We start from the raw sequence: 16,143 nt of genomic DNA, 5'->3' as shown, positions 1-16,143 counted from the left end.
AGTGCGGATGGATCCTGCAAAGATTGATGCAATTCGGAATTGGCCCGAATTGAGTTCGGTGCATGAGATCCGTAGTTTTCTTGGATTATGCTCTTACTACCGCCGCAGGTTCATTCGGCACTTTGCATGGATTGCTTCTCCTTTGCATGATTTGACAAAGAAGAAGGCCGTGTTCAAATGGACTAATGTAGAGAGAGATGCATTCCTCAAATTGAAAGATGCAACTACTCATGGTCCAGTGTTGATCGTTCCGGATTTGCAAAAGCCTTTGTGTGGAATGTGATGCATCTGGAAATTGCATAGGAGCTGTCCTTAATCAAGAGGGACATGCCGTGGCTTATGAGAGTCGTAGAGTGCATGATGCAGAGCTATCTCTTGGCATTTATGAGAAAGAGCTCTTGGCTGTAATTCATGCACTTACTATATGGAAGCATTACCTTCTTGGCGCTGATTTCACTGTGAAGACAGATCACCGGAGTTTGAGGTATTTTCTTACTCAAACTAAGTTGTCAGAGAAGCATATGAGGATGGCCAATTTCCTCTCTATGTTTCATTTTCAGATCTTGCACACCCCGGAAAAGAAGAATGTAGTGGCCGATGCATTGTCACGAAAGCCGTATGTAGCAGCTATCTCGGTTGCCTCTCATGGGGACTTGTCTACCATGCGTGATTTGTATCATGCAGATGCTGATTTTGCCACTATTTGGACTGATTTGATGGCTGGTCATGCACATGCCTCATATGTGATCAAAGACAGTTATCTCATGAAAGATAATTGCCTATGTGTGGTGTCTGACATGAGGCAAAAGGTTTTGGATGAGTGCCATGCTCCTCCATATGCTGGTCATAGAGACATAATGCCTACTACGCACATGATTGAGCGGTATTTCTTTTGGCCAGGTATGCGGAAGGACATAGAGGCACATGTACGTGCATGTATCACTTGTCAAAAGGTCAAATTTGATAGGCAAAAGGCACTAGGTTTGCTTCAACCATTGCCTATTCCCACGCAGCCATGGGAAATTATTACAATGGATTTCATTATGGACTTGCCACGTACCCAACAGGGTAATGATGCAATTTGGACAATTGTGGACAGGTTTAGCAAGCAAGCTCATTTCTTGCCAGTCAAAAAGACCATCAAAGCTGAGCATATGGTTAAAATATATCTTGCACAAGTGTTCAAACATCATGGAATGCCGAAGTCCATTGTGGGGGATAGAGATCCCAGAACTACAAGTCTCTTTTGGCGGGCCTTATTTGATAATATGGGCACCAAATTGGACTTCTCATCAGCTTATCACCCTCAAACGGATGGGCAAAGTGAAGCTGCAAATTCAGCTCTATTGGATCTCTTGAAATGTTATGTGGCGGATCAGAAGTCTTCTTGGGAGAAGTACTTACCGCTTGTGGAATTTGCATACAACAACACGGTGCATGCATCTACGGGAAAGGCTCCGTTTGAGATTGTTTATGGTAAGGTGGTTTTGCCACCCATCCTTCGCACAAAGGATGAGATATTTGCAGCTGATGAGTATGTAAGAGACTTGGATATTGCTTTTGCTCAGGTGCGGACAGCCATTGCAAGGTCACAAGACAAGCATAAAAAGGCTACCGACAAGCATAGAAGGCAATTGGATGTTAAAGAGAATGATTGGGTATTGCTGAAATTTGAGAAAGCAAGACTTGCAAAGAGGCCTGGCAAAGAGGGTGCATATCCTAAGCTTGCAACCAGGTACTATGGACCTTTTCGAGTGATCCAGAAGATCAATGAAGTGGCTTTCAGATTGGCATTACCTAGTCATTGGCACATACACAATGCTTTTCATGTGAGTCTTCTTCACAAGTATGTAGGGCCGGAGCCCAGTGAAATGGTCACTGAGGATCCACCAGAAGTGGATGAGCTTGAGGAGATCTTGCAGCCAGAGCAGATTGTGTATCACAAGGAACGCAAGCTTGCTGCAGGCAAAGTTGTGAGGCGTTACCTTGTGAAGTTTAAGAACTATCTTCCCATTGATGCTAAATGGGTAGATGAAGAGTTCTTCAAAGATTGCCCGCATGTGCTTCAGACATATTTGGATGCATTTCAGTTGCGGACAACTGTTTAGAAGCGGGGGGGAATGTCACCATTTGGCCACCCGAATGGTTCACTCTTGCTTTCACACTATGTACATATTGGATTGGTGTCCATGGCTTATGGAATGTGCCTATGCATGTGATTGACACGTGTCATGCTGTATAGTTGGATATGATATTCCGCTGGGACTTGATGTTATCATGCCCGGAATATCTTGAGGACTTGGCTTTCCGCTGGAACTTGTGCCTTTGTGTACATGCCCGGAAACGCCTGGAGGACTTGGCTTTCCGCTGGGACTTGTGCCTTTGTGTACATGCCCGGAAACGCCTCGAGGATTGGCTTTCCACTGGGTCTGGTATCGCATATACTTGCCTGGAAACGCCTGGTCTTATATGGTTTCATGAACGGAAATTGCTCATGCCAATGCTGCATTGTATAGCATCTTTATGTGCTTGCTTGCAAATGAAATTGCATGCTGTTTTCATCCCTGCATGACCTATGTGTAGTTCCGGGTAAGGGGACGCCTGCCCGTGAACCGTGCGTGTGAAACTGTCTGCTGACATGGTTGTGTGGCATGTGAACAGGTGGTAAGTATTACCCAATCTAGGCTCAAATAGCCCTTAGGACTTAGCCAATATTTATAAGTGAGTGCGTTCCCATTTCATTAAAGTTTGGACGCCTTAGGACTTAGCCAATATTTATAAGTGAGTGCGTTCCCATTTCATTAAAGTTTGGGCGCCCAAAAGTCACTTATAAATTATGACCGCTTCCAAGTTCACACTCACTGAAGTCCCGAGGCGGACAAGACTCAATGTCCAGGACCTGATCCTCCCCTTTTACTCATAAATGGGCATCTCCCCATGTCCCTTCACCCGATTGGACCCCAACTCACTTACTTATTAAGAGAAATTCGTGTTTTCTCTTCATGAGGATTTTTGGAGGCTAAAAACTCTGTTTTTCCACCATTTCTCTCCATTTCCAAGCTCTCCATAGCCATACCCAACTTGCTAGGGTGTTTTCCAAGCTTCCAAGAGTGTTTCCAAGTGCTAATCACTCTCCTACTCACTCCCAATGACTGAAATTCAGCAAAACAGCTCTCATTTTTGCTGTAATTTCTGGTCTTTTTGCTGAAAACCCTAATTTCAGCCTTCCTTTCTCAAGTTGAACCATAGGGGAAGCTTTCCCAAGATTCCCTTCATCCTCTGGAAGACTTTTGTCGCGAAGGATTGCGGCAAATCGAAGATATCAACACTTCTAAAGCTTCCAATGCGAAGGCTTCCGCTTGCAACTACTTCTATAAAGACTGGTAAGGTAATTGGACAATGTATTGTCAATACTTTACTCAATAGAAGGACAGGACTCCTTGTTTAGCCGCCCTGTGTAGTATTTCTCTTGTCCTATGTGCCCTTGAAGATGTTGCTACCTTGCTTGGTAGAACATAGAGCCAATGGTAGAGAATATGGGCACTGAAGTCGGGCCGGGCATCAAGGCAGCTCCTTGGTGATCTACATCGACATACCATTGTTTTCTAAATGCTGAATTTCATATGCATTGGCATGGAGGATTTGGCAATGGATGCCCGTGAAACTATGTATTGAATTTCTCCAATAGTAATACAATTTACTCAAGGGAGGGGTCGGCCGTTCCGGCTCATTGTGTGCCTCTTGTCAATTCAGCAATTTACTTCTTGTATTTGAGCAAGTGTCCTTCAAATCTTAGTGTATTTAAGTGTATTGATTAGCATTGTGTTCAACCAAGTTACATCTACCTATGATTCCAAAGGACCAGCCTTTGTCTCCAGATATTGGTTCTCCTTACTTAGATATGGACCACATTGTAACACGCGGAAGCTCTGGGGAGTCTTCTTTCAGCCCTAAACACTCTTGGAAACCTTCTGATGCAAAAACGCACCATCTGATTCAAAAACGCAGGTAGAGAGAGAGTAGAGAGAGAGAGAGAGGAGTGCTGGAAATTCAGTATATACTATGGTACAAAAAGGTACATATCTGCAGCCCTTGGCTGCCTTCTTGAAAAGGTGGTAAAACACCCAAAATTCTGCCCTAGACTAGGACTCCTAATGACTCATACCCCTAGTGGGTTGAATGAATAAAACATAGAGCAAGGGGGGCTATTTATAGCCCCTTGGACTACATGGGGAACTGGCCGACTGCTGGTCGGCCAGTTACAAGCTCATAAAAATCCATTTAATGCAGCCGACTAGATGTTCTTGATGCGCCTGCTGCCCACACTTTGCTGACTGATAGCCAACAGCTCTTCTGGCAGCCAGCATCCTCTTTCTTGCAGCCGACAGCCCTCTGATCCATGCTTTGCTCCAAGTCCTGCTCCATGTCCATCTTCTACTGGTTCATGGTCTTTATCTGTTTGCCTCTTCTGGATCTAGCCCTGCAAATGTCCATGGCATCTGTGATGCACATGACACACATGGTGGACAGGACTTCTTACTCAATGGAGGGCCCCGTTCAAGGTCTTATATTGCGAGACAATCAGCCCATCTACATCTACTCACCCTCTACACCTTTGCCATCACGATCTTTCTCTCTGAACTTATCAGACTTCGCTTCCAGAGGGGAATACATTCCTTCTGCTAGTGTGTCAGTGTGGGACCCTGGTATCCTTCATCTTCTTTCATGGTCCCCTTTTGGTAAGAGAGGGGGTGTGTGAAAATGGTATTTTTCCCAACCCTAAAAGGGGATTTTATGTGATTTTAATAGGTTTTTTGTCACTTGCTGCTGGCCGACAGCCCCTGTTCTGGGCCAACCAGCAGCCACCACATCATATTCGACATCTGGATCTTCTGTTGCTGCTGCCAGCCTACCTGGATCCTCATCACTTCAGTGTTTTTCTCTTGCAGATCATCCAGGGGCAGTGCCTTCGCAGGCCTCTACACCACCAGATCTGCCCTGTTCTGGCAGCCCCTCTGTACCCCTGAACCCTACTCTATCTCGGCGTTTTCAGGTTTGCGTTTTGGTGATATCTGCAGTCCTATTCAGCCCTACAGATCTGTGTTTACCACTACCTCTTCACCGACCATACCATCACATCAGCAGCCCACTCTCTGCCTCATCATCATCACATCATTGGTACAGCAACCCTCTCTGCTCATCATCACATCGTTGGGACAGCAGCCCTCTCGCTCCTTAGCTCACATCGTTGGGACAGCGACCCTCTCTACTCATCTTCACCACCCCTCAGGTATTGCAACACCCTCATCACCAGAGACTGCACCACTCAGGACGTCAACCCTGTCTGCTATTCACCACCCCTCAGGTACCGTAGCACCCTTGTCACCAGAGCCTGCACCACTACATTTCCATTGCCCACTACAGACATCTACCACCTCAGAGTGCCACCACATCCACCGATGCAAGCCTTCGACACCGACCACCTCACGGAGTGCCACCCCTGTCCTTGACAAGCCTCTGTCGCCGACCGTGCTTCAGCTCCAATCTCGTCTTTGCTTCTTCGATGGTCTAGTACTCAGAGTCACCTCACATCAAAGGGCCTCTTGTACAGGATTACATTCACCATCATGCATACACTCATTCATCCATTTCACGCTGTGTTGATTTGCTCTGATCTCTTGTACATCTAGTTCTTTCGTCCTTTTCCACCCTCATAGGGAAATCTCCGACAAGACTAACAAATCGTAATGGTTTGCTGTTATCATTTCTCCCTCCAGGAGAGGGCCCTCCTCTCCTTAGCTTATAAAAGAAGTGGGAGGGGGGGCGATTGTAACATGCAGAAGCTTCGAGGTCGAATCGGTAACTTCAATGCTCAGAATTCAACAATCTTTCACGACGAACATAACACACAAAACTGAAGTAGACGTGCAGAAAATAGATAGAGAGAGAGAGAGAGAAAGAGAAAGAAAGATTTTATTAACGTCTTCCAAAAGACCAAACTCGGCCTATGAGACAAATCGGAGTACCTGTATGGGGAATCCTCTGTAATCCCAACAAAATGAAAAAGTACTGAACTAAAAAGCTGAATCTGGGTGTGCAATAAGTACAATGAGTGGTGAAGGGGATGGAGCTCTACTACTAGGAGAATGCAAAGCTATATGCATGGAGTATACAATCATGATATGCAACCTAGCTAGCTCCATCCTGTACCATACTGGGGGTATAAAATGGTATACATCAATGAAGGGGGTGTCCACAGCTCCCTGAAGAACATGCCTGGGTGTGCTCTGAAGCGAGCAAGCCGCTCCGCACCCTCTCTGTGAAACTAAGCTCTGATCTTTGTCATCTCTCTCTGGTATAGGCGTGGTGTCCGAAAGCCAGGTGTCCTCTGTCTCCTGCGGGCTCTAAGTGTCTCTGCTCTCTGGAGAGTAATTCCCTGCCATGTAGGGACTGGGAGGGGGATGGATCTCTGAAAAAATGTAGTAATGTGTCTGTCGTCCCCCCTCTGGAGCTGTCTGAGCCTGTAATGATATCTCTCTGTGGCGCTGTATGTCTAGAATGAATCTCCCTAGTATGCGTTGGTCTACTGCCTCAAAGATCTGGCGTAGGGAATGTGGCTCTTTGAATAAAATGGGATATCTCTCTCTGATGGCTGTATATGCTCTGCATCTACATACATAATGCTCCTCACTCTCCATCTCCTCTCTGCACAATCTGCATACCCTCTCCTCTCGGGGGATCCGTGCTGCTCTGCCAGTCTCAATCTCCAATCGGTGTGATGAAACTCTAAGCTGACCAATAGCCACTCGGGAGCCATGTGGTAAAAAGCCCTCCATGTATCTAGGCCTCTCTATAAATCCATCATCAGTGATACTCATGAAGTGATCTCTGTAGTATAGCATCTTTGGTGGAAGAGGCTGTGTAGGCGATATCCATGTCTCTCGTGTATAGAGCTGCCATAGATCCTGTCTCAATACTCTGTTCCTCTCACTATGAGAGAGACGGATATGTGGTGCATCCCTGTCATACTGGAATGGTGGTAGATGATCCATGTCTAGGCCATGCTGTGAGAACCAATGTGTGACCTGTGCATACCATGATCCTCTGTCTCCTGCCTCAGCCAGCTGTCTAGATGCCTCAAAAGCTCTGTATGACAATCTCTCTTGTGGCATCTCTCTGAATCTGTCTAGCAGGCATATAGTCTGAAATATGGCCTCTACCATCATAGGAGGCGCAGCAAACTCTGCTCCGATAATGTCATGAGGTACTGACGGTTTGCTGCGTATCATGCGTGCCATCATGAGGGCCAATGGTCTCTCTATCTGTGTCCACCAATGGGTAGCAAGACCTGGCGCCCATACCGCTGCTCCATACATCAATGCCGGTGTGACTAATGTGTCAAATAGCCACCCCTTCGTCTCGGGCTCCTGAAAATGCGGCACTGTCTCTCTAGCATAGCCAATGTTGCATATCCCCGTGTCAATCTAGCTCTAGCTGCTGAACCCATGGTGAAGCGTGTGGCTGCTGCAAAGAAGGTAACCCCTAGGTACACGTATGATGTCACCACCTCCACCTGGCGTCCTGCGAGAGTGAATGTCAGCTGACTCCTGCCCTATCTCGATGTATGAAAGACCATAACCTTGGTTTTTCCAAGGTTCACAATAAGACCCCTCTGTGTGCAGAAATCATCAAGTGCATGTAGATGCTGCTGTAGACCACCTGGAGACTCAGACACTAATACAATATCATCAGCATAGAGCATAATATGTACTACGGCACCTGCTAAATCAACTCCATCTCCGCCTCCCCGTGTAATGAAGTCAGCCACCTCATCAATGTATAACCCAAATAGCGTGGGGGAAAGTGGGCATCCTTGCTTCACACCAATGGTGCTAGCAATAGTCTCGGACATACCTCCTGGACATCTAACTCGCCCAAAAACCTACTCATATAATGCATAGATGCCCCATGTCATATCTGCTGGTATGCCAAGAGACTGCAGGCACTGAAAGAGCCTCTCTCGTGGTACTGTGTCAAATGCCTTACGGAAATCCACAAAGCAGCAATAGAGCTTTCTCTTCCTCACTCTAGCCTGATCAATCATACATCTCAAAGTGAATACATGGTCAGTGGTAGAGAAAGCTCTCCTGAAGCCTGCCTGCCCTGATGAGCGTAAACCTGCTCGCTCAGCATATAAGCTAAGCTCTTGCTCCAACACTGCACCATAGAGTTTGGCTAGCACGTGGTCAACCATAACCGTCTTGTAGTTGCTCGGATCGAGCATATCCCCTGTTTTGTGAATCGGCACAATGGTGTGCATCGTCCACTCCGCAGGCAAACCCTCTGCTAGTGCCCTGTTAAACAGGTGTGCAAGAAAAGGAGCCAAAGAATCTACTGCATATATGAGATGCTCACCCTGCAGGCCCATATGGTCGGCGGCGAAGCTAGCTGTGGTAGGTCGAGACTCCTGTGGCTGAGGTATAGGTGGCTCCTGTGGGGCGTGGTATAGGCCCTCTCCATATGTGTGCCATGTCTGTGGGTCTGCAATAGGTGTCGGTGTCCGGGGCTCTCTGAAGTGCCGCCATGAGACAGGGCTATCTCTACTCATGAAGAAATGAAAGATCTCTAGCTCCTGTATCTCTGCAAAGGCCCGCCTTTTGCGGCGAGTAAGTCTCCTCATCTCTCTCCTCGACTCCTGCTCTGTGATGGCTCCCAAGGCTCTCTGTATGCGGAGCCATGAGTATAGGGCTCTGCACTCGTCATCATACCATCTGTTCTGAGGCATGGTCCCAGATCTCGCAGGCTCTCCTGAGTGTACACGATGTGGGAAGCTCTATAATGTAGCCGTGTGCTGGGCTGTAATGGTATCCATAGGTGCCAGGGGATCCATGAGTAGGAGCCCATCCTCTACTCTGCCAGTGTATATGTCTGCCATGTCATGTGTGAAGTAGATGGTAGTGTGTGGCGTCGGTATGTGGGGGGATCGTGATACTGGTGATCCGGCTAGTGAAAATGCCAAGTATGTATGATGTGCCCCAATAGGACGAGGTGGAATGGAGAATGAGGTGACAAGCTGTGATGCCTCCAAAGACCCCATAATGTAGTCTACCACCGTGCCTCCGGTCCGTGTATGACCCCCATGTGGGAAGCATGTCAGCCCTCCTGATCCCGGCCACTGCAGCATCCCGTTATAAATAATGAGACGATGCCTGGCTCCCAACTCTAGTAAGTGGTCCCCATAATGTCCTCTGTCTGGTCCAGTGTCCTCTGATGCCCGACTAGCCCCTATCTCCTCTGGATCCACAGGGTGGAGGATTTACATGTCATCATAGTCATACACCTCACACTGTCTGCTCTGTGTGTGGACATTGAAGTCACCAGTAAGAAATACTTCCCCTAGTGTAGAATAATGCATAATCTCCTCTAACAGACAAGTGTATGGCAAGGCTCTTGTCTCCTCCTCCTGTGGCATGTCCTCTGTAATGACATAGGAGGATCCTGATGGAGAAAAGAAACATAGAACTATGTATATAACCCTGTCCTATGAGAGCTGTAAGCTGATTCACATGTATCTAGCCTCTGGGTCCTGTGCTACCACTCTCAGTCTCCCATGTAGCTCCCGTCTGAATAGAACTGCTACGCCTCCCGACCCTCTCGAGGTACCCTGGCGTGTGGTCCTCCTGTATGCTGACTCCCACTGGAATCCCTCTACTTGAGGTAGCCCTCTCTTTGGGCTCTGATGTGTCTCTGTCAAAAGTATGATGTCTCTCCCCACCATAACATTCTCCAGTCGTCCAGGCTACACCCATAGTGAACCATTACAGTTCCATACTGCCATGTGTATCTCTGTCAGTGGCCTGATCTGTGTCCCATAGGCCCCAAACCGCTAATCCATGGGCCGGCCATCAATGATACCCTTTGTAGGGCCCCCACCATGAACGTGTATTTGCTTTATTAGAATGATGCAAATCAGAAAATAAAGACCGAACCTTGTCCTGTTTGGCTGAGGTAAAACCCCTGCCCTTGACCATCAGCTTTCACCCTTTGCGTTAGCTTCTCCCTTGGCTTTCTGGGCCCTTGAGATGCATTAGCACTTTGTGATTGATGAGATATCTGATAAACTAACTGAAAATGTGGCTCGCCTTTTATACCCTCTCAGGTACCCAGTCGGCCACCATTAAATGCTCACGACCAGCAGAAAAATGCTTTAAATGCCTTCACACTTCTGCAAGTGGACTGGCCACTCTGTGCATGGATTATGGGCTGCTGGGCACTGGGCAGTCTCTGTGGGCTTGTTGTGAACCGGCCTTGGTCTTCAGATGAAACCAAAGGGCAGTGTGAAACAAACACTCGCACACAAAACACTTCGACACCTTTGAGGACCAAGAAAAGGAAAACAAACAGGGGAGCTAGAGTGCTCCTGCAAATAGTACACAGACACCGATTGGCCCCAAAACGCAGTGGCGCCCCTTGCGGTATTTCTTTAATTGATTATAAGAGCTTTGATTACAATAAGGCTGGAAACTCAGCCGTCACAGTAGAACTCCTGAAGCCTGCAAATACCTTGCATCATGGCTTCATATCCACTCGGCATCCACAAACAAGTCCAGCCATTGTTCGCATCGAAAGACTCTCTCACATTGAGTCTGCATACAGAAGCTTTCTCCCATGATCAGTGTCACCAGCTTGGACATTTCCCAGTATGAAAGGGGTCTGGTGGAAAGTACAAGCTTTGGGAATGGGAGATTATCCTAGAATACAAAGGACCACACTCCTAAAATTTAGGAGAGTTGCTATTTTTGGCCCGACTCCGATGGAAATTCTATTCGCGTCATTACGTTTGGAATTGAGCAGATACCAAGAGTTGGCAAAGTGACCAGTTGGGATATTTTTAGAGATAAAGTTTATGGAAGGACCCATCTCTTAGATTGAGACATGCGGCAGGAAAGTAGACCAAAGTGAGACAAGTGGCCTAACACTTGTTAGAAAGTGGATCAAAGTGAGACAAGTGGCCTCACACTTGTCACTTCAGCTATTGTGTGGCTCTCCACTTGTCATTGTAGCCTTCTCTTGCCATTTTAGCTCATGGGAGGCCCAAATCTATAAATTGGAGCCCTCTCTCTTCATTAAGAGAGGCTCTCTTGCAGCACACTAGCCTCTACCACCGTTGAAGGCTGCCCTAATGATGGCTACTCTCTCTCTTGAAGGCTGCCCATGAAGAATACCAGCTGTTGGGGACTGTTTTGAAGGCTTCCATACTGAAGGCAAGGGTATTTAATTATTTATTATGATTTCTAGCCATTTGTACTTATTGTACCAGCCATTGTACTGGTTGTACCAATCCTTGTACTTGTTGTACCAACCCTTGTACCGACTGTACCAACTTTTGTACTTGCTATACCACCCATTGTACCGACTGTACCAACTTTTGTACTTGCTGTACCAGCCAATGTACCTGTTGTACTAGTCATTGTACATGCTATACCAACATTTGTACTTGCTGTACCTGCTATACCAACCACCGAACCGGCTGTACCAACCACTGTACCTATTGTACCGACTGAATGGAGAGTTGTACTTGCTGTACCAGCTCTATTGCATGAAGACCCGTGGTTTTTGGGGAAGAATCAGTACCCACACGGAGGTATATGGATTATATTGTTGGCTCGGCATTTCTACAGCCTATGTTCCGGCTTGGTTGCCTCATGTTGGGCTGTGTTATGGCATTTGTATATGGATAATCCGGCATCTCCCGTTGGGAGAGTAAGGCCCTCAAAGCTTGTACATGATATTATTCTCCTTGGGTAATAAAATACTCCAAGGGGAGGGAGGGGGGGGGGGTCGGCCCATTCCGGCCTCTATGCGGTGTCACACGTGCAAGCTCCACTTTCAGCATTAGTGGATGTTTTGTCCAGCTTTTATGTTTCATGCAAAGTGATAATGATGGATATATATGTTAAGACTGTGGCCATGTAAGTGTTTTGATATGCATTAAACTTTATCTCTAAAAATATCCCAACTGGTTGACATTCGGTCATAGGCACTTTGCCAACTCTTGGTATCTGCTCAACTCCAAATGTAATAGCGCGAACAGAATTTCCATCAAAGTCCATTGCCTTGGACAGGAGGTATGGAAACTTGCTCAGGGAATCCAAGCTTGGGAGGAGGTCTATTCTGTGGTCCTCCGGTCTAGACCGGGGGGGGGGCTAGGGAAGGAGATTGACTCGAAGAAAAATCTTTTGGAACTTGTCATGGAGAACCTGGTACTTCTCAGAAGCATTGGCCACCGTCTCGGCAATCTAGATTAATATCATCGCACACTGTCCGCCTTTCCTGATTTCTCGTTTAGCCTGTAAATGGCTAATGAGAGGAAAGTTCAAGATTCCTAGCTCACACTTAAAGGTACTTTCTCCACATCAATGTCATGCTGCTCAATGATAGCAACAATGCCAAGGTGCCTTCTTGCACATGTGAGCCCAAGTCCCTTACAAGCATGAGGGGATGAGATTTGTTTGGCACAAGTCCCCAATATGGCTATCCCCCCAACCCCCCGTTGTAGCCTCCTTGTGAGAGCAATAGACCGGGCCCTACCCTTGTTTTGATAAATTGTACTCTTTACCTCTTGAGAGGATTGTAGTTCATAGCATGCAGACATTCATTTTTCTACTAGTAGAAGGCTCTTTTCTTGGAGAGAAACTGTTCATGAAAGATGTGAGAAAACCTACACAAACATCATCCCTACATATTTAGGAGCTCTTACTACCATTCTCAACCCAAATTTCACAAATTTTGCAACCGAAAATAGCTAAAAAAGGGGGGCTTACTTTTCGGTTAATTATGAAAATGTGAACCTTGCTCTAATGAAAGTTTATGATTAGTGGCAGAGAAAGTTTATGATTAGTGGCAACTAGCTCATAGATTTCCAAATGATGTGACATGCAAAACTTAACGAAACCCATATTTGTAAGTCATTTTTTACTTGATTTAAGAGCAAACTCTAGTTCACACGAAGCATTTACAAAAACCCTTAATTTTATCCTACAACAAAGTGTAGGGGGTGCAGGGGAGCTAGAACCAAAGAGTGATGAGGAAGGGCTAAAACAAAGAAAAGGATATGGTGCACGCGAAAGTTTGGAGGGAGAGGAGAGGGGAGGGGAGGAAATGGGGGGATCAGGGGTCTAAGACGCAATGAAAGCTCCGAGATACTAAAGATATGGTCAATCCCTATAGTCTAGACTCCCTTGATTTTAGGCTTCCTGGATAGTGGTCCTCAATCATAGAATGCAGCATCAATTTTATCTTGCCCATACCAAAAAAAAAACGCTAAGGCCTTCCCATGACAGGCCAAAAAAAATCCTTCAAACATCCACACAAGACCCTTCAAGAGCAGCACTTCAACTCCAAGACCAAGTGGGAATGGGCACAAAGCACTAAACTCCAATGGCAAGGAAAGGCATTTGCTACTGCGTTTTGAATCAAAATCCTTCAACATGGTCAGACAGTTCTAAGGTTTCTGCATAGGATTTCAAGGGTTTCCGTATCGATACAACGATTTCAAGGGTTTTGGCAACGGTTTCTTTTACGGTACTGGGATTTCACATCAATACCAGGAATTTCAAAGTTACTGCAATGAATGCTGAACAAAGAAACTGTGTACTTGCCGCCAAAGAAGCTCGAGTCCAGCGATCTCGAGATGAAGCTGCTGTGCAGGAGGGTAGCTCTGGGCGTCCTCGCAAGCCGCCGATTGTCGATGAAGGGAGAACACGAACACGGGGACATCGATGACGCCGAAGCGGGCAGGGAGCTCTGGACATTCAGAGAAGAAGAAGAAGCAGCTTGTGAAGAAGAAGGGGCATGGCATGCCATGGAGTTGCAGTTTAGGGCCGGGTTTACTGCTGTTGGCCCTGTAGCAAACCCTAGGCTAGCCATCATAATGAATGAATGGGTTGTCACTAGAAATCCCTTTGAAAGCACAGCAAGAGGGTCCCGAGCTTGTGGAGATGGAGGCAATTGTATTTAACATGAGGATAGAAGGAGAAATTCTGTTGAAATCATCTTGCATATTCCAAGAGACTGTGTGGAGAGAGTGAGACACAGAGGGGAGGGGGAGACGCTATATGAGGCAATCCACTTTGCCATTGGCTATTGGCTCTCTCTCTTGCATTCAATCTCCTGCCATCACTACTGTTGATATTATTTATTTATATATACTCTATAATTTAGTGGCACCACCTTTTGAGGGTTTTTTTTTTAATCTTTTGTTCTTGTGTGCTTCCACGCCCAGCAAGTTTTGAACCCGGGACCTCTTGCATGGCCCTTCAATACCTTACCACTAGGCTGTATTTTCATTGGAGGGCTTTAACAAGATCCATGTGACACCTAATGATCTAGCTAACAAAATTTGTCACAGTTAATGAGGAGCAAGTGCCATGGGAAAGATAAGGATACATAAGCAAGCCTACGAGGGAATTAAAATAGCTTAGTATTTTTTTTAACGGTGCTTTTACTTACACGACACTCTCTTATGCTCAAAATAGAGTGTCCCTAAATTAAGGTTAGGGTTAAAGCATATCACGCTTTACAAAAATATTAAAGTTCAAGTCTACGCTTGATAAATAAAAGCTTTCCAAAATAAATCAAAATGTGCACAAGCTAGCACATGTATATACAAAGCTTGTTTACAAAAATATGGGCCAACAAATATTACTGTGCGAATTCTCCTAAATCTTATTAATCCTCTTCACCTATAAAATAACCAACAACAAATTGGTACACAAATATTTCATAAGTATACAAACCATAACCACACACATGTTTGCCAGGCATAAGTAACCCAAGAATCACCCTTCCATACAAACTAACTGTAACAAACATTGGAGGCCCCAACCATACATTAATGTATACCAAACGTATTAATATTTATAATGGCATCACCCATGATATTAACATGATTTAGCTTAACACAAAGATAATCCAAGCGTCCCTGAGGGTAGAATAATATTTTTAAGAGAGCTTAAAATATATTCTCATAACAATTGGCAGGGGAGGCATTGAACACATGGGACCACCACCATATGTGATTTAAGCTGATAGAGATGGTGTCATTTGTGCTAAGGTAGAGCAACTTCATGTGTTTACCTGCTATTGAGAATGCACTAACTTGGCACGAAGATTAGGCATGGTTGGGAAGGATTCCCTTGCTAAGACAAAGCCCATTTATTAAACAATGATTTAAAATGACCTAAATGTAACTCACATTAACAAAGAAATGAATTTGAAGTAGAACCCTGAGACTTGGATTAAGAGGTGGACTAAACTGCTAAAGTAAAAACCTTTTTATGGAAGGTTATGATAGTTGAAAATCAGCATTGAATCTAGCTCATGATGGATCAAAGCATACTAAAAACATGGTTTAGATATAGTCTAAGTGTTAGTTGAGATTAGTAAGATGACACAACAAGAATATAAATAAATAGTATAATCACCTTACATTAGAGTTGATCCAAGTACATCCTTTTATAGCTTTCATAGAGCTCCCAATCACAAGTTATCTGCACCCTTGTGCCATCCATGTGTCAATAAATGCCTACACTCCATGGGCCTCCTTGTGCTATCTTTTTTACCATTGACTTTACCTTTTACAAGTAACCATACAAATCAACCTTTGAGTTCAGAACCTTACTCTTTCTTCCTTTCCAATGTTCATGCTCTTCCCCTTGCTCTACTCATGTTATATCCTCACGCATTACTGTTTCAACATTTCCCCTCAATGTGATGAGGGTCTATCACCTAACATGATTTACTGGACCTACACTCAAGTGATATGCTAGAGTGGTCCATCTCAACTTGCCCTATGGGCTACAATGTTGGCTTTGACCTAACACTCTACACATGGAAGGATGGGGTTACAATCAGGGGTGAGAAGCCATGCCTCTTATGCTCATAACAGTTGCTCTGGATTGTTTCCATTTTTGGAAGCCTCACCTTTGTCTTCATTCTAGATCATGATGTTTTTGGTGCTTCGGCACATTTCTTGTGCTAACAATCGTTTGCCATGTGACCTACCTTTCCACAAGAGTGGCAAGTTATCTTTACGCTTGGTCCTTCTCTGGTTCCTCGTCCTGGTCCTCTTGAGAAGAATGC

General features: G+C 45.5%; 1 protein-coding gene across 1 annotated transcript in view; it reads right to left on the bottom strand.

Annotated features, from left to right (window-relative positions):
- LOC147609829 (membrane-associated protein VIPP1, chloroplastic-like) overlaps nucleotides 1–14,187 on the bottom strand; it is an 85,197-nt gene extending 71,010 nt beyond the window's left edge. Inside the window, exon 1 of the mRNA XM_086786790.1 lies at nucleotides 13,662–14,187. Coding sequence (XP_086642916.1) covers nucleotides 13,662–13,932 — 271 coding nt within the window. The 5' untranslated portion in view covers nucleotides 13,933–14,187. The remainder of the gene's footprint in view (nucleotides 1–13,661) is intronic.
- Between the last annotated feature and the right edge of the window lie 1,956 nt (nucleotides 14,188–16,143).

The sequence above is a fragment of the Cibotium barometz genome, chromosome 50 (genome assembly GCF_041138505.1).
Source record: "Cibotium barometz isolate CiBa-2024 chromosome 50, ASM4113850v1, whole genome shotgun sequence".
In the NCBI taxonomy this organism is placed as follows: Eukaryota; Viridiplantae; Streptophyta; class Polypodiopsida; order Cyatheales; family Cibotiaceae; genus Cibotium; species Cibotium barometz.
Note: the sequence above shows the minus strand (reverse complement) of the source record. Positions and strands in the feature narration are given on the sequence as shown.